Here is a 21,479-nt window from a genome sequence, read left to right as displayed (position 1 = left end):
GTTTGAGGAATATGTAGTAGTAAGTGACCAAAAACACCATAAATGCACTGACAGAAAGCAATGTGTTTGAATGGGTTGTATTACGTTTCCACATTACCCCTGTTTGCTTTCATTCCTGCAAAGTTAAATTTGGCCTATATTAAATAAACCAAAGTTCTGAAGCTCAAACTAACGCTGCAAGTTAAACTGATACGATGTCCCCATTATGGTCTGGTGCCAAATCAATTTATGTACATGTTCTGTCAAAAAGTTTGTATAAAATTTTAATTTCTTTTTGCATTGTATCATGAAATATCCTTTCAAAATCATATATTTATCAATATTATCTCCTTCAAGTATTTTTTAAAGGGGAACTGATTTTACACATCAAAGTCACAAACTGGTAAATATTGCCTTTAGCAGTTGAATAAAATCTGTGTATGTGTGTGTGCACTACTGTGTATCTGTTACCTGCCATAGAGGATACGTTGATAATGGTGCCTCCTTCCTTGCCATGCTCTTTACTCATGTGTTCCAGTGCCAAGTAGGTCCCTTTAATCACAGAGGTCTATAAAGATAAAGAGACAACATGGTCACACTGGTAATCTTCACAACAGGCAAGTGCAGCACTGACACAGGAAGTGAAAACTGGAAGTAAAGAATATGTGAACCTACTGATAAGTAAAGATATTCATAGTTTTGGCATGCTTATTTCATGCCACATCACAATTAAAAAAAACAGTAAAACGACACTCCTGTCCTGCTCCATCCACCGTCTCTCTCTCTCTCTCTTGCTTTCACTGCCACCATTGTCTGTGTTTCTATTACATTACTTGGCTGAAGCTGCGCCTGCACAGGTAGCCAGCAGCGCTCAATAACCAGGTCAAGGTGTATACATGCAACAGTATCGGAGTACTCCAGCGTATTCGGGTTTCTCATAAATAGGGTAAAGGCTTATCCAGGTTTGGTGTTTACCTGCTCAAACACACCAAAAACGATAATAAACACTCTATATCAGAATATCTGAATGAGGAGGACTGAACTATGCATAATGTTACCAAGAGAGCACGCACAAGGAAAACAAAGATGAACTGTAAGATAGAGCCCTGAGGGACACACAGCTTATAACATCATTTGAAGAGGAGGATTTTCTTCCTCTTAAAGTCATCAAAGCCTAAAACAGACACACAGACAGACAAAACATTTAAATAGTGTAGCCAGCGCCAACGCACATACAAAAACAGATACTGTGTTCACATTCAGCAGGCAGGCAGGTAGTTTGGTAGGTAGGTCGTTCACTCATTTCATTTGGCACCTTATTACAGTCCTGCGACAGCCACAGATACCCGATTTTCTTCTTTTTTCCGTCAGAGCATTTGATTTATTGATTGCTGCCAGGATGTAATGAGCATTTCAACAAATATAACAAAAAATATTTTTGAAGAACACTACCAACCCCACCTTTAATATTAGCTCATTTATGGTATTTTGTCTTGGAAGTGGCTTAACCAATTACATTCCTGCATGCAAAAGAAATAATAATCTGATGTAAAAGAGTGTAGTTTTGGTCCAATGGGACATTTTTCAGACTATTGGTGTTTGGGAATAACAACGGCTCGTCCTCTTCTCAACACTCATTAATGTAGGACAAACACTACGACCTCACAACCAAATAAAGGAAAACATACGTATGGCTTGACATCGCCCAGCAGCTGGGATACGATAGCTGATATGCACTTGCTAATGTTATATGTTAGTCACGGAATGGGGCTAGTCACAACAGCTAATGTTCGCACCACAATTGGGTTTGATTAGTTTATGTATTGTTTGGTCAACGTTAGTCCTTTAGACATTCTCTGTCTGGATAGGTTTTTCTTGTGTGGAGTGACACTATTTAGGAAGAAACTCATTGGGCCTTAGTGACGAAAATGGAACAGGGCAATGCAAAGGCGAAAAATTCAACAGCAGATTTTCTGCATTCCCGCCCCGCATTTTCACATTGCACTGGTTAGAAACGTCTTTTAACCTGGGGGTTATATCTTTACATAGACAATAGTTGTGGGCTGCTATATTAATGCCCTGGATATCGTATAAAGAACCTTTAAAGTTGGCTAGTATGGCTGTGAACAGTAGCTAGCTAGCACAACTGATGTGAAAACATTCAGCATTTCTCTGGTCCTCAAACAGACACAGGATTTTCACTGAGGAGACCACTGTTCATGTTCCGTGTGAAACCAAGCCAACGTTAACTTATTTTACCATACTTTTGTTTCATAATATTATTATTATGCACTTAATGCCTAACCTAAAAGTACTTTTGCTGCCCAAACCTAACAAAGTAGTTTTGTTGCATAAGAAAACCTAAAAAGAGAGAAGAAAGAGAGAAAAACTGTACTCACAATTACTGTAACTATACTATTTCAGCACATTGCACCGCAGACAAGAAACCTGGCTGTTATCAATCACTCTGTTCTAACTATGCAGCTGCATGTTAGGAACACCTAATGGGAACGTCATTTTACTGGAGACCGGGTCGATTAGTCAGTTAAACACAAAAACATGGGAAAATAGGGTCCAGCTTGAGAAATACCAAAGTTACCCTTTAAGCTAAAAACCAGGTAAACGTGTCCACTCCCTGACGGGGACGTGGTCCTGAGGGTCATTGAGAGCCTCATACAAACAAAGGAAAAGTGACTTGACCTACCAGGTTGACTTGTATGGTCTTCTCCCAGTTCTTTTCATTGTTGATGCCGGCGTTGTTGATAACGATGTCCAGACGACCAAACATGTCCACCGTGCTCTGGAACGCATCTATTCCACAGAAACAAAACGCCATCAGGGAATGACGAATGACTTACAACATCGACACATGATCTTATAAGAGCTGAAAACCATGGCTTTCAGCTTCAGTTCACTCCCTGATAACTATAAATCAGAACACTGTTTCACAATCATCAAGACTGTATGATGATCACTGTGGAAAGAGGAACACAGTTGGGAAGCAAAGTTGGCACATAGTGTATGCCATGACAGAAAGTCAGCCTCATTACCATCATGAGAGCACACTGTTTATACACGCACAGGTGTCATTAACTCAATTACAGTGTACCCTGGTCCACTGAGCCACTCCTTCACCACACTGACATTATCTGCTGATGTTCATGTTTACGAAGATAAGTTGAATGTCCTGTATAACGCAGCCATCGACATGATGAGGAAACATCACAGGATCAGACATTATCCCAAACATACACTTCTCTTTAGTAAAGGTGGTTATCAATAACAACTACAACATGACATTATTGTCCCTGTCTTTTTATGTTACTTAGAATGTTAGAGGACTAAATAAACTAATTGCACATACACATTTGGAGAAGAAAATCTCCTTTGAAATGTCTGTATGAGAGAATGTGTTTTGCTCTTTTGACACTGAGGAGGAGGAATCAAAAGTAACCAAATGTTACTTAAACTGACTTCAGACATGTTGTTTTAATATCCACAAAAAGACAATGCAGACGATGTCTATATATATATATATAGTGCTCTTAGACAATGAGCCACCAGCAGGTTGTTTATGTGAGCAGACAGACACGGTTGGATGAACAGCTGGAGGGAGAAACCTGAGTTGGTTTAACCTGCATGTGTCATCACTTGATGCATTCCACACCTGGACACCCCGCAATTAGACATAAACATACCTGCTTTTAACAGACCTTTTAACACACACACACACACACACACACGCACACACGCACACACACGCACACGCACGCACGCACGCACACACACACACACACACACACACACACACACACAAACTCCACAAATGAGTCAGACAAACTGAAGACGCATACACAAAAACACACACACAACTGCACGCGTTTTGCATACTAGCAGCGATGCATGCATCCATATAAACACAATTAATCTCTTCTTATCACACACACACACACACACACACACACACACCCACACTGTCATCGGCTCCGAGCAGGCTTACTCTGTGTGTCCACATCAACAGCAGTACTATCACACAGTCAGGAGCAACACCAAACAGCATTCCACAGCCGTTAGCCTGCAGGGATATAGTACTCTCTCTATGTCAGACAACGAAACCTTGTTCTTCTCTCTCACTCTCTCGCTCACTCTAAGACACTCATTCACTTACACACACTTTAACTCTCTGCCTCTTGTCTTTCTCACCCGGACACGCCCACACTCACACATACCATATGCAAGTACAGCAGGAGAAGGTAGTGAAGAGCACTATTCTGTGGAGCTGTAAGCAGGCGTGTTGACTAAATAAATGATGACTAGACAAGCTTAGTCTTAGCTGGACCATGAGTGCACACTAGTCAGAACTGTTCTCACTAATGTCACAGACATTGTGTCGCAGCCGGTTTCGCCTGAGCCTTTTAGTCACTTCCCTATTCGTCATGAGAGGAGGTTTACAGTAAAATGAATTCAACCGTCTTTTAAACAGTCATTCTGTACTGCATGTGTTTGTGCATGTTTATCTCTAAAGTTTTCATAATGTGTCACTCAACAAGCAGTAAGTTGGTGTCAGTTGTTACCTCTCAGTGCGTCTCCGTTGGACACGTCACACGGAATAAAGTTGCAGTTGCCCTCTCCAAACTCGGCGTCCAGTTGTGCCTTGCACTCTTCGCCACATGTCTTGTTCAGGTCGACCACGGCAACCTGGAGGACGAAACTCCGTTTGTGAGTTGGACTTTTTAAATTCAAACACACACACAAATAGTAGAGATGGAGGAAGCCTGGCTTTAATGTTTGAATCCATCTCTGCAGAACCTAGTACTAAACACACACACACACACACACACACGCACACAGACAACATCATAAACACTTGACCGCCGACCTGCTGAGACTAATGATGACAAACGCTTCATGTGTTTGTCCAAGGTGGAGCGTTGATAGGTTTAGCAGCCTTTTTGTTATCGGCCACTCTCACTGCCACACACCCTTTTTTGCCGATTGGCATGAACACACACTTTCACACGCACACACTTGACCTCCATGCCACATTTCAGCCTCCTATAGGGCAAAAACTGTGGCCACCGAAAGGTGGGGAGGTGTTACAGTGTACTGCTTACTTCCTCTGCTTGCGTCTGTGGTTTGACATGTGTGCTGTGAACAGCTCAGTCAGCAGCTGAGCACTGCTCAGATAAGGAACACAAATACAAGACTAATGACATGTTCATGTTAGTTCTGCACCGCAATTAGCCTCGTTTCACAGGGTGTGAAGGACGTTCTCAGAAACGTATTTACCTCTTTCAAAAGCCTTTTGGCTTTTCCCTTCTTGCTTTCAAAATGCAAAAGTTCAAAAGTTTCCTTCATTGTCTAATTACTAGTTGTTTTTTTTAAGTGCCACATTATTAAAACACAGTGTATGAATACTATTCTTTTTAGACATGTTAACACTGGCCCTGTTTCAACAGTGCTGACCTTAAAACCCTCTGAAAGCATGCTGTACAGTTGTGCAGTGCCAATGAAAGATTACTATCAAAATGTGATAACGCAATGAAGATAACAATGTTTCCCATACATTTCCATGAAGTTAAAACAATCACATTAAAGTAGTTAAGGACTTAAAGCGGTATAAGAGTAAAGTCAGTCCATTCTAGTTTAATCAATGACAGTTCAGTCCAGCTTGTACTGGAGCAGTAGAGGCAACAGTCCTGTCAGTGGGATCAGAGAACATATGGCAGCAAAAGTTGTTTACTTTGTAAAGTGATAAAGCAACTATACAAGCAGTGAAACTTCTGTTAAAAGGTTGTGAAGCTGAAGCAGTAGAATGAAGGCAGACTGAGCAGTACCGACCTTGGCTGAGCTCTGCAGGAGTGAATGGACCACGGCTCTCCCGATGCCCTGAGCTCCCCCTGTCACCAGAGCCACCTTCCCATCTAGAGACATGATCCCAGCACAGCAGCAAAACACCCTTTCACTTCTTACGTCTTCCTCCTTGTTTCTCAACTTCCCCTCCCTTTTCTCTCTCTCTTCTTTCTGTCTCTGAAATTTCTAAGTCTTTTTTCTCTGAGTGTGTATGCACCTCTCTCTGCTCTCTGCAACACAATCACAGACTTTCTCACCCTGTGTTTTCTCTCTTTTAGCTGTGCTGTTTTCCCTCCCTCTCTCTCTCTCTCTCTCTCTCTCTCTCTCTCTCTCTTCTCTCTCTCTCAGCCTATCAGTCTATCCAAACAGCAGAGAGAGAGAGAGAGAGTCAAAGGCTAAGTAAACTCCGTAGAATAATAATTACAGGTTTTATCCAGCTTGTTGTACCTGCCCTCTTGCCTCCTCCTACTTCCTTTACACCTCTTCCTCCTCTTTCTACACTTTTCGATCCTCTCTTAATCCTGTTTCATCTATAGAGCTCTTTACACGTCACTCTTTGTAAGAAAGAAAAAAAAAAAACTTGGACAACTTTTTAAGAAGCTGTTAATCTCACATTCACGTCAATGTTAACTTATTGTGTGTCATCCGCTAATTGCTGTTATGCAACAACATGCAACAGTGTTCAGTGATACCTTACTTCAGGTCTCTGCATGTTGACTTTAACACTGTGCTGAAATGAATGGAAACCAATAGCTGCTAAAATAACTACAAATCAAACATGTAATAATACCAGTTTGGTCCTTAGTAAAGCACACTGACTTCCAGTGAACTTCTGCATAGTGATGTTTTCCTTATGGACTACAAATAATACTGAATACATCTGGAAATAACAAATTTTTTTTTGTATATAAATAAACACCACTATTTATACCTTGCAGAATATCAGATGGAGTTTCAGGAACATCCCGACATTTCCCTCTTCCTTCCTTTACACCCTTCCCTCCCTCGTCTTCCTTATCTGACATCCTTCCTCCATTCTTCTGCAAGAATCTGGAGATGTCACCCGTCAGGTTTACAGGATCTTCCGTGACATGAAGTTGCAGATCAAGAAAAGGCCCAGCAGAGGATGTACTTCCTGCACCAGGTGGGTAATTCAACCTGTTGTTGATCCGACAATTATGATTATTCTGTTCAATATTGATTATTTAACACGATTGCTCATTAACTTACAAGAACATTGTTAAAGAACAATGAACAGAAAAGAACAGAAATTGTTAAATGCATCAACCTGGTGCACTTTGAGACCAAAATGAAGAGGCTAGATCTATGAAGAACTCTGTGCTCTTGTAAACATTTTTATTCTCTATAGTGAAACAATCTAATTATAAACACACAGCCAGCCCCGAGGAGAGCTCCAACGAGGGGATCCTCTCACACCGGGCGGCCGTCAGTGACCCGCAGAGCCGGGTGGAAGCACACCCCCGCAAAGGAACGGGGTGCGTTGGATTTATAACGCAAGACAAAACGAGAGCCTCATTGCGAAACAGAATGCAACACAATAATCGTTTTAAGGCGATGACCTTGTTTTCAGAATCTTTGGAAGCCTCGATCGTAATTGAAATTGAGATTTGATCCATTTGATTAATTGCACAGCACAGAACAAGAACGGGCTATAACAGAACTGCAGAAGGGATTATTAGATCCCAACCTGCCCTCTCTCCTGGACTTGTACACCTGGTGACTCGGACAATAGGCAGTATAAATCAGTGGGCAGACCCCTCACATACTAGACATGAATGGTTTCAGATTCCCCCCTCTGGTACACACCAAAGAGCACTGTATGACAGAACAACAGGGCACAGGATCTGCTTTCCATACGCCATCACTCTCATGAACAGTTAAACCAGCCATGTACAGTTTCTCATACATGTTTGCATACAGTAAATACCCTCACTTGTATCAAAAACACTACCAGCAGACAATATACATGGCATTGCGTGCTATATACATTGCATCGGTTGCACTTTAATTAAGTGTAACAATGCCTACATGTATTGTCCCTGTCAAATAAACTAATAAATAAATGAAAATCAAAATGAACAGTAAAATCCCCCATTAGGATGATATTAGGAGACATTGCACTAAGGGTCGTTAAAAGTGTGGAGAGCTTAGTGATAAAAATATTAGATGCCTTGGGTGGTCTGTAGAGAACAACAGTAATGGTGCAATGTAGACAGCCATCTATGCAAAGGAAGCTTGACCAGGTAGAGAGAGCGGCATTAGTTTTACAAACAAAGAACAAAGAACAGGGTTTGCATATGTAAAACGGCTGCTGAGTTTCGCTGTAGAAAATCATTCTGTGGCTGCCAGGTTTCTGTGAGACATAAATATCCAGTTTGTGATCTGTAATGAAGTCACTGGGTAGGATTGCACTAGACAGAGCACAGTGAGATACTGTATGTATGAATGCCGAGCACTCACAGAATGGATCCAAATTGTTGTAAAAAGTTTTCAGCTCTACATTGAGCCTGAAGCCACTCGTGTAGGCTGAGAAGCCCACTGAAGTACTCAGACCCCCCAACACAGTGTATGAATGGGGCCTAAAATGAAAATGTTATTTCCATTGACTTTTACAAGTTCAAAAAGGCCAGTAAAATCCCTTCTTATCAGTTTGGATTTTTGCCGACCAGTGCTGTTTGTGCCAACGTGGAAAACAACCTTCTTAACAGAGGCGTGTTCTGTAAGCACGCAGAAGCCGTGGCAATGACTGAATGGCAAAAACTCCAAGATGAGCTCGTCTTTTTCTTTGAGCTCGGCTTCCAGACGAGCGTTGCTTTTCTTCAGACTTGAAACGGTGAGGTGGCGTGATCGTCATCAGATCCACACTCAGCCATCATACTTGCAGTCCGTAGAAGTCCATAGAAGTGCTAAAAGCTTAAAGCTTCAGCAGAATAAAATTCCTCAAAAGTGTTCTGAGAGAAAACTAGACTTCTGCACCTCCTCATGGCTCTGTTTTCAAGCTTTAGAAAATCTAACCCGTGACAGGAGACTTTAGCCAATCACAGGTCATTTCAGAGAGAGTGCGTTCCTATTGGCTGTGCTCCGGCTGGTGGGCGTTGCTTGGTATTTCCTGAACTGATCTCAACATGGCTGCCAGATCACAAACTTTCTCATTTTACAGCTAAACCGTACACTACAAGATGTTTTCTGAAACATTTGAGGAGAGAAATACACATTACAGTAACAGAATATTGATTCATATTTGATCAGAGCTGCCTTGATCGGAGTTCACGAGTGATTGAAAGCTGCTCAGAGACGGCAGACTCCAGACCAGCCTGATTGCTTGTTTTCCTCCAGTCTATGAAATTCTGCAGATGCCGTCAGGAGCACCAGAGGACACAGAGGAACATGATTTTTTCCAGATTACCTGTCTCATGCACTACTCTCAGGATACAGTGACCGTTTTATAAAAATAACTTTTTGAAATCATATTTGCTCCATTTCTACCCACTGCAGCTTTAAGATCCACAAAACAATCCATAGAAGTGCTAAAAGAAAAGCCACCACCCAGCTAACGTAGCCAACGGGGCTTAAACAAACCTATCAACTCAAGCTAGCAGCAGTTGAGAACGAGTCGTGTCAAAAATTTAACCAACAAGTTACGAAAATGTGCGAAAACTCTCATGAGACTCGCTGCCCAACGACCTATCGTAACCTTAACCATTGGAGGTCATTGCTTTCCAGATCCAGACATCTGATGACTGAAATATTTGACCTTGTTACAGAATATAAGTAAAACAATCAGGATCTAAAAATGTAGCGTAAAAACTGGATTTATGACAGAGCTTTGGTGGACAAACACAATTAGATAGACCACGAAGACAGCGTTATATAACTTATCCTGAGAGACAAGAACGGAAAGACAGTTGACATTAAGAAGAGGCCACTAAGTTTATTTTAATCCAATAGAATTTAATTAGAACTATGTAAAATATGCACGTCTTATTTTACAAAAAATAGTGTGCATGCTCTCAACTCTGTAGAACTACTCAACAAACGAGGGGTTTGCTTGAGTTTCCACCATTAAACAGTACCATGACACAATTTCTGTTAGCATACACTATATAATGACTTAGTTGTTGTGTTTTGAAAGATATGTGACATTTAATTCTGACAGAGAACTTACAACAAGGGTGTGAGTAATGTGACATTTTGTTAAAAAATGTGTCTGAAAAATGTGTTTGATGAAATACAACCTCTGAGATAGGAAATGGAACCAGAACAGAATCCAGTCCAGCTTTGATGCGACTGTAGTCGGCTTCCTTTGGTGAACTAAGACCGGTGATGAGCACACAAATAACTAAATATTCTCCACAGATCCACACACTTTCACCACAATACAAGGATAAATACAAAGCAAACATAACAGTTTCAAAACCCATGGCTCAGATAAAGCATTGTGAAATGTTTTTATGTTTATGTATATATTCTTCATACAGTATATTGGAAATCCTAGTGGTGCTTCTGTGGTTTTAGGCTGTAGTACTCAGTTCTGAGCCAAACAGCACAATTTGTTTGTGGAAACAGAAAAGGAAGACATATCACATTATAAAGGTGTTTGATAACCACAGTGTTCTGGTTCATCCAACAGCAGCAAAAAAAACACGTCAAAGGACAAAAAGCACAATGTCAGTCATGACTGATACATACCAATATAAATTCAGATTTTCAAATACTTTAAAATCTCTTTCTTTTGTACAAAATTAGTAATCTTTGACTTACTACAGAAATGTACATATAGTACAGAGTTATTTTGTATTGTGTGTAACAGATTTAAAACAGTGCAGTAACTCATCCAGATTCAATCTGACCAGATTCACAACAGCATTACAGAGACACTGGCTGGATTCGAAACCGCCTAAAGTACTACTGACGACGCAGTATACAGTATACAGTATACAGTATACAGTACATACTGCATACTGCGTTCCTCAGTAGTATGTAGTATGCGACGGTTAAATTGATGTATTTTGCAGTATGCTAGACCGGGCTTTAGCCTTTAAACCAGCTCTTAAAGCACTGGACAAAAAATAAACTCGTACCACTATTACAATATTATCGAACAATAGAACTCAGATTTTGTTGTTTATGTTCTGTTTACTTTATCAGATACTGCAGGTTTAAACTATTTATTCTAACAGCTCATAATGAAGTGAGACAAACAGGATCATCAACGAGGGGAGACGGGAAATATAAAACATTGATCCACATTATTTACTCAAACTGCTTTTTCAGTTACAGCAACAAAACAGTGGACTGATCTCCCTCCAGATATTAGAGGAATATGTTGTCTCAGCAGGTATCTCTCTGCCCTGTCAGACGCTGCTCTTTCCCTCTCCTCTTCCCTCTCCTCTTCTCTCTCCTCTTCCCTCCTCCTCTCTCTCCTCAATTCTGAAAACGTTGGAGCAAATGTTCAATTCCCCATCTAATATCGTAAAACTGTAAACAATCAAAATCTATACAGTTGATTTCTCGCCTCAAAAACTTGTGAGTTTAGTGATGAAATAGCTACGAAAAATTTAAAAAAGGAGCTGTTTTTGACTGCTGTTGTTGTTGTAACTATAGCCTGTAGCTGTCCAGCGCTTTGCATTGTGGGATACGGTAGGTGAGGCAGACTGGTCCGATGCATACTGGAGATTTTGCTTTTGCTCGCATACTACATACAACATACTACATACTACATTTTGGGCGATTCAGTACGTACTACTATGCGGTTTCGAATACAGCCACTGTGTTTGTGAGGTTGTGAAAAAGACTGGCAACAACTGCTGTAATTCATCATCATCATTATCATCATTGTCATTAACTACAAGGCCCCAAGTAGAAAACTGAAACACACCCACACAGATGTTTTCAATACTTCTGGTTGATTAGACATCCTTACAGGCTCACGAGGCGCTGTGCTGGGGATCACATGATGTCATCAAACTACTACTGATCAGAGTGATGGTGGTGTAAGGTTTCTCACCATAAAGAGGTGCAACAAGAGAGTGAGGGAGATGCCAATGAAACACAGTCTGTAAATGCCCACCCAGTCCTCAGGAGAGCTCTAATGTTACAATGAAAGTGTAAACAGTGTTGGAGCTTTAAGGGTTAAAGGGTGTAATAATAGACTACTCCTTCACTGGAGCAATATTAAGGACCATACTCATGTTAACCCTATTTTCATTATTAGTACATTAACAACAAACCATGTAGACCTTTAAGGACCAGTGTGTAACATTTAGGAGGAACATTTTGCAGAAATGGAATATGATATTCAGAACTATGTTTCCATTAGTGTATAATCACGTGGAACTAAGTACCCCTTTACACTTGACGTTAAAATGTGTTTAGGGTGATCGGATAGTGCTTGACCACATGAAAGTACAGTTGTAAATGCCCCCAAAACGCATTGAGGATGGATTGTGCGCTGACTGGTCTGGAGGCGATCAGGGACGCATTGTGACCACCAATGCCAACGCCAACGCCAACGCCAACGCCAACGCCAACGCCAACGCTCTGTCTGTGTTCAGTGTCTCTTCTCCTCATCCCTCTGAGTGTGCCAGTGTAGATGTACCTCAAAGTCATGTTTGTGGGCCCTCCCCCCCCGAAATGTCTGGGTTTTTAGGCCGACACGCTTGTGAAACAGCGCTAACATGAGCCGCAGAGTAAAACCGTGCAAAACCGTGGTATTGGCTGCCGCCATCTGACTTCTGGCTCTCCTAGAATAGTGTTATTATAGTTTGCGGTGGCAAACTGCCAACCATTTCCCACATAGATTTTGAATATATTTTCGTTCCAGGCATCAACTGATTTGCCTTAATTTTGCGTTATGAAAATGAGCTTGAAACCTGTTGGAGGTAGTTTCATTACTGTTGTGTGGTAATGAAGTCTGGACTTTTCAAATCTGCACTTTAAAATGCATTAAAACACAAAATTAACTTTGACCAAACTATGGTCACTGTAAAGTTGATTTTTAGGTGGTCTTTTAGATATAAAGATACAGGACAAACTAGGAAAAAGTATGTTAATATGAAAAATATGAATGTCATCACAGGACAGATTAAGGTCTTCTGCTTTTGCCCAGATCCACAAACAGAAGCTGTGTCCTAATTCCATATTACATACTGACAGGGCCACCGACAGTGGGTCAGTTGTCCCAGGTCCTTGCCCTCTAGGGCCTTTAACCTTTAAATAATCTGGGGGGAGCTTTGGAAATCAACATGTCCTGGGCAGAAGCAAGACATAAGGCGGCCCTGCATACTAATTTTAAGTATGTTTTGAATATGTAGTGTGTTTTCACTGAAAAATGACAACATGAAGTACAGAAAAGTCAATAGCATACAGAATGTGTGTCATTAAGTACTGTATGCACACATAGCTACAAAAAATGAAGGACGATGAAGAGAAAGCTCCAGGCAGAACTGAAGTTTAACTGGAACTGGAATTCCAAAGTCACATGCATACAAAATCGCCACATTGACAGCTTGTATATTACAGAAAAAAGTTGTCTATACTATAACCATAAACACTGTACTGCATAGTATATGTGTAATATCAGTATGTATGGAATTTGGACACAGCTGTACTTCCATCCATTGTCTGTAACCGCTTATCCTATTCAAAGTCATGGGGGGGCTGGAGCCGATCCCAACTGACATTGGGCGAAGAAGGGGTACACCCTGGACAGGTCTCCAGACTATCACATGGCTGACACATAGAGACAGAAAGACAACCATTCACTCTCATGTAAACTCCACACAGAAGGGGCCCCAAGCCGGATTCAAACCTGCTACCCTCTTGCTGTGAGGCGACAGTGATAACCACTGCACCACAGCTGTATAGGTTCGAACCAAATGAATGGCTGCTACTATTTACTATCGAGCAAAACCATTGAGTATTAAATTTGAAACATCTAGAAGCAAATTATTTTAGATTTTTAACAAAGTCCTTGGTAAGAGACAACAGAAATGCCGTGACAAAGGGGAACAGCAAGAAGTTGTTTTCATTAGAACCATGCAAATATTTCTGTGAGGAAACACTGATGTAAATATTGCACAGCGACTGCACGGGAAGGCTTCATGTTAACAAGCTAACTGAACATCCTTCCAGGAAACACTGGAAACACGAATGGGAATTTTGTCTCGTCATTCATTTAACTCTTCCAGGACCACACCTGTTATTTGATAGCATGCTGTAGCAATATTTCCATGTTTTCTTTCTTTTTTTTCTCCGTTTAGTCTTCTTTTTGTAAACTATAAAAATCAGTGTACAGAAAATTGGGTTGGATTACTCATTATAGTGAACATTATGTCTGCTTTTATTGTTGTAAATGATAATATTGCATGATGACTGACTATAGACTGTATATAATGTTGAACGACGTGACAAAAGGGGGTGAGACATCATGATTGACAGCTGCTAGTAGTCGACGTGGAGACAGAGGATTGGGAATTGTACGATCCGGATCATGATCCGGATCTCCACCAAAATCTAATTGATTGTTCATTGTGCCTCACCCCACCCCTCTAAAAAATGGAATTCAAATCCATCGCACACTTTTGGAGTAATCCTGCTAACGGACAAACAAACCAACAAACAAACAACAAACAAACAAACCAACACCGGTGAAAACATAACCTACTTCCTAGGCCTTTGGCCTTGTCGTAGGTAATGATTGATAATGAGTGCATGCAAAATAGTAAATGGGATAAAACATACAAAAAACTTTAAAGTCGGATTCTTGCCAAAACGTTTGTGTGTGTTGGTGCGATGTCATGCACCGACTGAGTTCAGTCCAAGACTGGCTCCATAATGACTAACTAGAAACACTGATCAGTTATTGGGAGACTCCGATTGTTAAACATGAGATGAGTTCTATCTGGCCATGCACAGAGCACAAACCAGCCGTAGGACTGTTCAGTAATTCATGCTGATCCTGGTTCAGAGCCAACTATGCAAAAGGAAACTATTTATGAGTGACTATGCATTTTTTTTCAGTCACACAGCAGAAATGTTAAATGTTCACACAGGACTACGTTGCATATTTTAGTCTACTCTACCATTGTACTTTAGACTTCTGAATGTGATTTTAATTTCTTCAGGCAGTGACAATTTTCCATTGATTGATAAAATCAACTTGTAGTAGCCTGAAAGTCCATCAGATCACTATGACCATTATGACTGATGGCATATCTCAAGCAAGTTATGCTTTGAGAAATATTTTGTAGAAATGAAATGTTATTTGTAGGAAATAGGCTAAACCTTCAAAACCACCCAACCTCTCTCTTTGTGTGGCATAGACTGAAAGCACTCATGGTTGTCTCAGTAGAAAACACATAATGTCCTACAGCAGCAGACCCCTCCACCGCCACACACAAACAGTCACATGATGCAGTATTGGCTGATGTTAACAGCTGAGTTAGGGCCAAGCTGTTTCCTAGAAAACACAATGAAGTTCCAATGAACTGGTGTGTACTCTGAGGTCAAAATTGCATAAACCAACAATAGTTTGGCCACAGACTTCATGTGAATGTATAACTATAAAATAAAGTATACCAAGTTCTTTTCAGAACAATTACTGACTGATATTAACTTTTATGGGACACAAAACACTTTCCATCCATCACACACACCACATGTTCTCCTCATACTGATTTTTCACTGCACTGGCACTCAATGTGTAACTTATATCATTTCTTTTTTCAAATGAAGTCAATTTAAATGTTTAGTCCAGCATTGGGTAAACTGCTACTGCAAAAAATAGTTGCATATGAATGTAATTTGCAGCAGAGATACAAAGTTACTTCTCTCTCTATCGTTTCATTGGGTCAGAAAAATGTCCACACAAACAACAGAGTTTCTAAATGTTGGTAGAAAACACACACTGTAGACTACGGTTGTGAGCTGCCTAAATGCTCGAGTCAGAAGAAACCTGTGTGTGACATAATATAAATGTGAACTGGAAAGTACCCCAGGAGTTGTTGCATTAGTTATAGTGCAAACAGAGAATCAGTGTAGTGATTTTACAGGTTTTGGGGCCTCTTAACTGTTTGATAACTGAATAAAAACAGTCATGTATTGTATGGTGTGTGGTTTGGTGATAACAGCGTGTGTGTGTGTGTGTGTGTGTGTGGGTAGAATGAGAAGTTTGAGGTGGGGCTGAAAGCATAGGGGACAAAAACACAACATTGGCAGCTGAGCTGTAAGACACAAGTGGGTGTAACAGTGTGTAATTCATGTGTGTGTGTGTGTGTGTGCGTGTGTGTGTGTGTGTGTGTGTGTGTGTTTGTGTGTGGGTGTGCTCTTGTGGTTCCTAATATTCCACATTTCTTCAAGGAAACTTTTTCCATCTCCTTTCTGTTCCAGTCCTTTGTCTCCACAACAGTACTGATTAGTCAGAGGAGTCACCTGTGATCTGGAGCAGTCTTTATCTCGGGGTGAATTCCTCCATACTTGTTGTCTTCCCATATCTGGAGCTTTGTAGCTTTGTTCACCGTCTGTACGGAGAAGAGTATTAATCCAGTCCCCTTTCTTTCTCAGGCTTTTCTTGGCCTCTGTCACAGTGTTGCAAGTCTTGAAAAGTCCAAGGTTAGGGCGGACGTCTCACAGTAAAATGTCAGGAAAAGAGAACTGTGAATTTGATAAAAAATTAAACACAAACTAACTAACATGGATTTAGGAAGTGTCTTCAGTACAACCACTTTGTGGTGCTCTTAAAGGGATACTGTGAGTTTTTGGCAGAGTTTTAAGTAAAAACAATGACTATTGTGATTTGCCTCACTAGCATCAGAGAATTAAAGACGGTGATGTTGATTGATCAGTTTATTCCTCTGTTCATCACTTTGGTCCTGATCGAGGTGCTGTATCTGAACAACTCCTGACTATACAGTATATTACCATAAAATTAAAGATCATTTTCATGCTCTTCAGAGATTGAACACTTTCTATTTTGGACAAAAGTGTAATTTCGGTGATATTTTATAACCTAATATGCTCAAAGTTCCGTGAAATATGCTGATCACATTTATACTCTGTGTGGGATAAACCTGCTTCATTTTAATGACCTTCTGACTACCTACGCCCTGTTTATTTGTGGAACAGTTATAGCTGACTAACCATGATGTGTTGGACTGATTTGAAAAAAAACTGTTTACGAGTCTATTTTCTCACAGACTCGTGATTAGAGTGGTAATCTCCACCAATTACAGTACAGATGATGGTACCACCCTCCATGGGTGCTTTGGGTTGTGTAAGCATTATAGTGCACAGTTCAAACCTCTGCAATGATACACCAACGTGTAAGTGTGTCTGCCAACAAACACATGACATCGGGGTCCACTGAACAGATGAGTGAAGAAGTGACAGGTCTTGTAATAACTGGACCTTGAAGCTGCAGTCTGTAACTTTGAGCAAATATGATAAAAGATTTTTTTTTTTTAAACTGCCACTATATCCAGCAGTGCATGAAACAGATAATCCTATTCCTCTGCCTCCGCCTTAGTACTCATAATAGCATTAGCAAGATTTCACCGCACCCAAAGGAAAACAACCAATCAGAAACGAGCAGTCTCTACAGCAGCTTAACCTCACAAACTCAGAAAGTTTGTGACCCGGCCGCCATGTTGACAAAAGTCGAGCCAAAACCAAGCTCCGCCCACCGACGCTGTGAAATCTTGCCAATGCCATCAGGAGCACTAGGAGGAGGCAGAGGAGCCTGATGTTTTCACAGATTATCTGTCTCATGCACTACTGTCAGGATATAGTAACAGTTTTATCAAAATAACTTTTTATATAAACTTTTTTCACATTTGTTTAAAGTTACTGACTGCAGCTTTAATGATGCAGAAATGTCTCTTACATGAGTCATGTACTGAATATGTCAGTAATTGTCAATTTCCTGCTTATCCTTCTCCACTTGCATTTGCCATGCTTTCATATGTGCAGCACATGTTTCTGTTTGGTTGTTACGTCTTATTGAAGCACTCAGACAGGTCTAACCAGCGTGTCCTCAGCACGTGCAGGTTTTAAATGGAGTGGAAACCACATCCACATGCACTGAAAGTTGTATAACTGCACAGAGTTTTTGTGCAGTGTTCTCTGGCTGTGCTCAAACACACAGGATTTGCTTCAGAAGTCAGCATGTTGTTAGTTACACTTGGAGAGCGCATAATGAGGTCACTAAACTCAAGAAAGTTGATTTGTTTTCACACTGTTGCTGTGTTGCACCTAGTATAGACCAAAATTTTAATTAGACCAGAGGCAGTCCGATCTCAGCTCCACTGTTCCTCCAGGAGCCAGAGCTGAGCTGCACCCCGCCTGCTGTCTTTAGTTAGTCCAGAGTTCTACATTAGTATGTTGGCGAGACGCTTCCACAGGGCACCAGACATCTACAGACCTTAGTTTTACTGGTTTAATCTGGTCTGTCTTGTCATTTCATCCATACATACCTTATCAAAGTGAGAAGAGTATGCATGTCACAAATTTACTAACAATGCACTAATACATGTTGCTTAGCAAAGCTAGTGAGAGGAAATCTGTGATGGTGATTTTATTTAGCACATTTACTGCTTATAACACTGAATCTTGATCATCTTTTGTGAATATCATATGATATATATATATAAATTATTAGATAGATGTAGTTCCAAGTTAACATAAGCTTCCAAAAGCTTTGTATTGTGTACACAGTCCACTCAATAAAACATGTGCCCACCTGTGATGGGTGGAGATGACCTCTGCTCTAGTTGTGCATCGGATAGACACAGAGCTCCACCTACAGTACAGCAGCGAGAGAGTCTGTCAGCTCTCTGTTCAGTCTCTCTGCCCTTTAGAAGTCAAAATGCTGCTTTAGAAAACTATAAATCTGATGTTGGCTGTCCAGATAATAGATATAATTTAGATAACATATCTAAAGCACTAGAGCATGTTTTTAATCAGTGGATGGTTACACATTGATTAAAAACACCTGTTGGTTTAGGTTAAACTTCTCATCTTTGAAGTCCCCAACTTTGTCTTTGACAGATCCGATTTTTCAACAAAGCAGTTCTACATGGCTGCTATGATTGTCTTATATCTAGCGGTATGAATCTTTTATAAACCAAAGTTTGTGTAAATGTGACCAGATATTTAGTGTGTAATAATTCTGGTGTAAAGCTCCCTCAACTACATCAACACATGAATTCCAGGGCTCTGACTCATTCCACAGCAGATTGATGATGCTGATAATAAAGTAATATATATTGAGTCACATGGGCCACATCACTCATTAGTGGGAGATTATTTTTTAACTTTGAATTTATAGGACATATCCATATGCTGGATATGTCTACGCATACTATTCCAGACACTGTCCAGATGTGTAAACAATCAACTCTTTGGATATTCTCTACCGTCAGTGTCTTTTAGAGAGAAATAAAATCATCATTCATACTCTTTGATTTGCTTATTCTTGATCCTTTTGTGTTTTTGAACATTATCTGTGAGAACTGATCGCTGTACTTCAGAATCAAGTGAGGTCTGAATGGTTCTCAAGGTCAGGCTGAAGGAAAAAGGAAATAAAGGTAGTTAATGAAGTGTCCTCATATGAAGGATGTGTGTGTGTGCGCACACATAGTAAATATGAATTTCTTTCTCTATTTGCTATGTACATCTTCATGTCGAAGTATCTTATAAAGAACCCAGTAGAATATATTGAAGAAGAGAAAGGCCAGAGGGAAGCCGGCCCTCGACACAGTGTCAATCTTTTTGGCTCTGTCGATAAATAACTTCCTCATCTCTTCGATGCTTTTACCACCTCCGCCTGCCGCTGCCCCAGGTGGATTCTGGGTAGTGTTTGCTGCGGCTCCTGTGGTGTTCAGTACAGTTACAGTATTGTTGGCGCTGGCCTTCGAGTCCTTGCTGTTGCTCGGAGTGGAGGTCACAGCGGCTGTGGAGGTCGGTCTGCCCTCATGTACTTCCCTTTCCTGTTGGAGAGACAAGGAAGAGGAGGAAGGGCTCACAGGTCACATACAGTAATCACTTCCTTCACAGACGGATGGGCTCTGAGCAAGGCACTGAACAAGGGTTACATTTTGATTGTATATAATAAAGGCCTCAGATTGGATTGGTTAATGCAGAAAAGATTTCACACTTGATGTTGTCATGGGAATTGTGGTATTAAAGGAAATGTTATCTATATGAAATGTAATCTTATAGTTTTGTGCTGCACCCGATTCGTTTGTTATCAGGCCATTGAATAGGCGTTATCGGTCGCTATAACCACCATAGATGTGAGTCATTAGGGGCCTACTATGTTGTAAAAGTGAAAGCGAAACTTAAAGGTCCCATATCATGCTCATTTTCAGGTTCATACTTGTATTTTGTGTTTCTACTAGAACATGTTTACATGCTGTATTGTTAAAAAAAACTTTATTTTCCTCATACTGTCAGCCTGAATATGCGTGTATTAACCCTCTGTCTGAAACGCTCCGTTTTAGCGCATTTTGACGGAATTGCAACAGAATTGCGTTGCTAAGCAACAGCTTGGGTCCGTGTGTACTTCCTGTCAGCTGATGACATTCACATACACTGCCACCAGGATGAAACTGGGACACATTTAGAATGTTTACGTTAAAAATTGTGTAAAGGGTCTAAATATTGTATATTTGTGACATCACAAATGGATAGAAAATCCTGACAGCTTGTTTCAAATGCAGAGTTTCTGAATAGGGGCTGTGTGCATTTCCCTGTGGATTGAGTGTTTCGATACTTTCACAGTATTTATATAGGACTTAAGCCTGCTTTATAATAAAAAAACATGAAAATCTCACTTTTTTATAATATGGGACCTTTAATGGACCAATATGTAATATATTTACTGTAATAACTCATAAAATGACCATGATATGTCATCAGAGATTAAGGAAACACGCTAATTGAAATACCGGCTTCTCCGACAACAACGCTACAGCCAACGTGTTCTCCTTTGAAATGTCCATTTCAACACAAATGAAACAATCTTTACTCTTTAAGAAACAGATGTTGTAACTTTAAAATGCATTTATAACACTGTAGATAGTGAATGAGGTTTGTGTGTGTGACAGGATGTGGGCCTGTGTGAAAGTACACCATAAAGTAAGGACACTGATTGACCGTGGGTCATCAGGTCACCCATCCATCTGTCAGATACCTTGCTGTGGAGGAGGATGAGATTTCCTGCTTATATGGGTTTTATGGAACAGACATGTTTTTATGGCTTGTCTGTACTATTTCATAAGGCTGTATGTAGCTCATTGTGGGCTGCTCACTGCGTCTTTAGGAGAACTGATAGAAAAATATGTTGTTTGTGTGTTTTCACTCTAGACAGCAACTGATTTTAAGTTGTCTTGACAATGTCTTCAGGAATTTCATAACTAAGTACTAACTTTACATATTTGCCTCATAATGTATGCTCTGTATTTTGTTTTGCTCAGCCTGACAAGATGATACACTCACTATTCAAGCCTGTGTATATGTGTTTCCTGTGCAAACTGGAATTTCAAATTCAAAATTTCAACTACACATCTTGTGCAAATTCAAATGATTTAATAGGTTGTTAACTGGCCATTATGGATCATTTCCTAAGC

At 40.4% G+C, this 21,479-nt stretch overlaps 2 protein-coding genes across 4 annotated transcripts in view; both read right to left on the bottom strand.

The window, feature by feature from the left end:
- The window catches only part of hpgd (15-hydroxyprostaglandin dehydrogenase), a 29,248-nt gene extending 23,167 nt beyond the window's left edge, over positions 1-6,081 (bottom strand). Inside the window, exons 1-4 of one of the 2 annotated variants that reach the window (XM_037764847.1) lie at positions 5,821-6,081; positions 4,554-4,677; positions 2,684-2,790; positions 451-547 (exon numbers count right to left, since the gene is read on the bottom strand). In XM_037764847.1, the coding sequence (XP_037620775.1) occupies positions 451-547; positions 2,684-2,790; positions 4,554-4,677; positions 5,821-5,913 (421 nt within the window). In that variant the 5' untranslated portion in view covers positions 5,914-6,081. The remainder of the gene's footprint in view (positions 1-450; positions 548-2,683; positions 2,791-4,553; positions 4,678-5,820) is intronic. The other variant, XM_037764846.1, reaches the window with a different exon arrangement.
- A 12,834-nt stretch (positions 6,082-18,915) lies between these two features.
- The window catches only part of glra3 (glycine receptor, alpha 3), a 40,979-nt gene continuing 38,415 nt past the window's right edge, over positions 18,916-21,479 (bottom strand). For both annotated transcript variants that reach the window (XM_037764844.1, XM_037764845.1), the window contains one exon: positions 18,916-19,838. In XM_037764844.1, the coding sequence (XP_037620772.1) occupies positions 19,509-19,838 (330 nt within the window). In that variant the 3' untranslated portion in view covers positions 18,916-19,508. The remainder of the gene's footprint in view (positions 19,839-21,479) is intronic.

The sequence above is a fragment of the Sebastes umbrosus genome, chromosome 3, assembly GCF_015220745.1.
Source record: "Sebastes umbrosus isolate fSebUmb1 chromosome 3, fSebUmb1.pri, whole genome shotgun sequence".
NCBI lineage: Eukaryota > Metazoa > Chordata > Actinopteri > Perciformes > Sebastidae > Sebastes > Sebastes umbrosus.
Note: the sequence above shows the minus strand (reverse complement) of the source record. Positions and strands in the feature narration are given on the sequence as shown.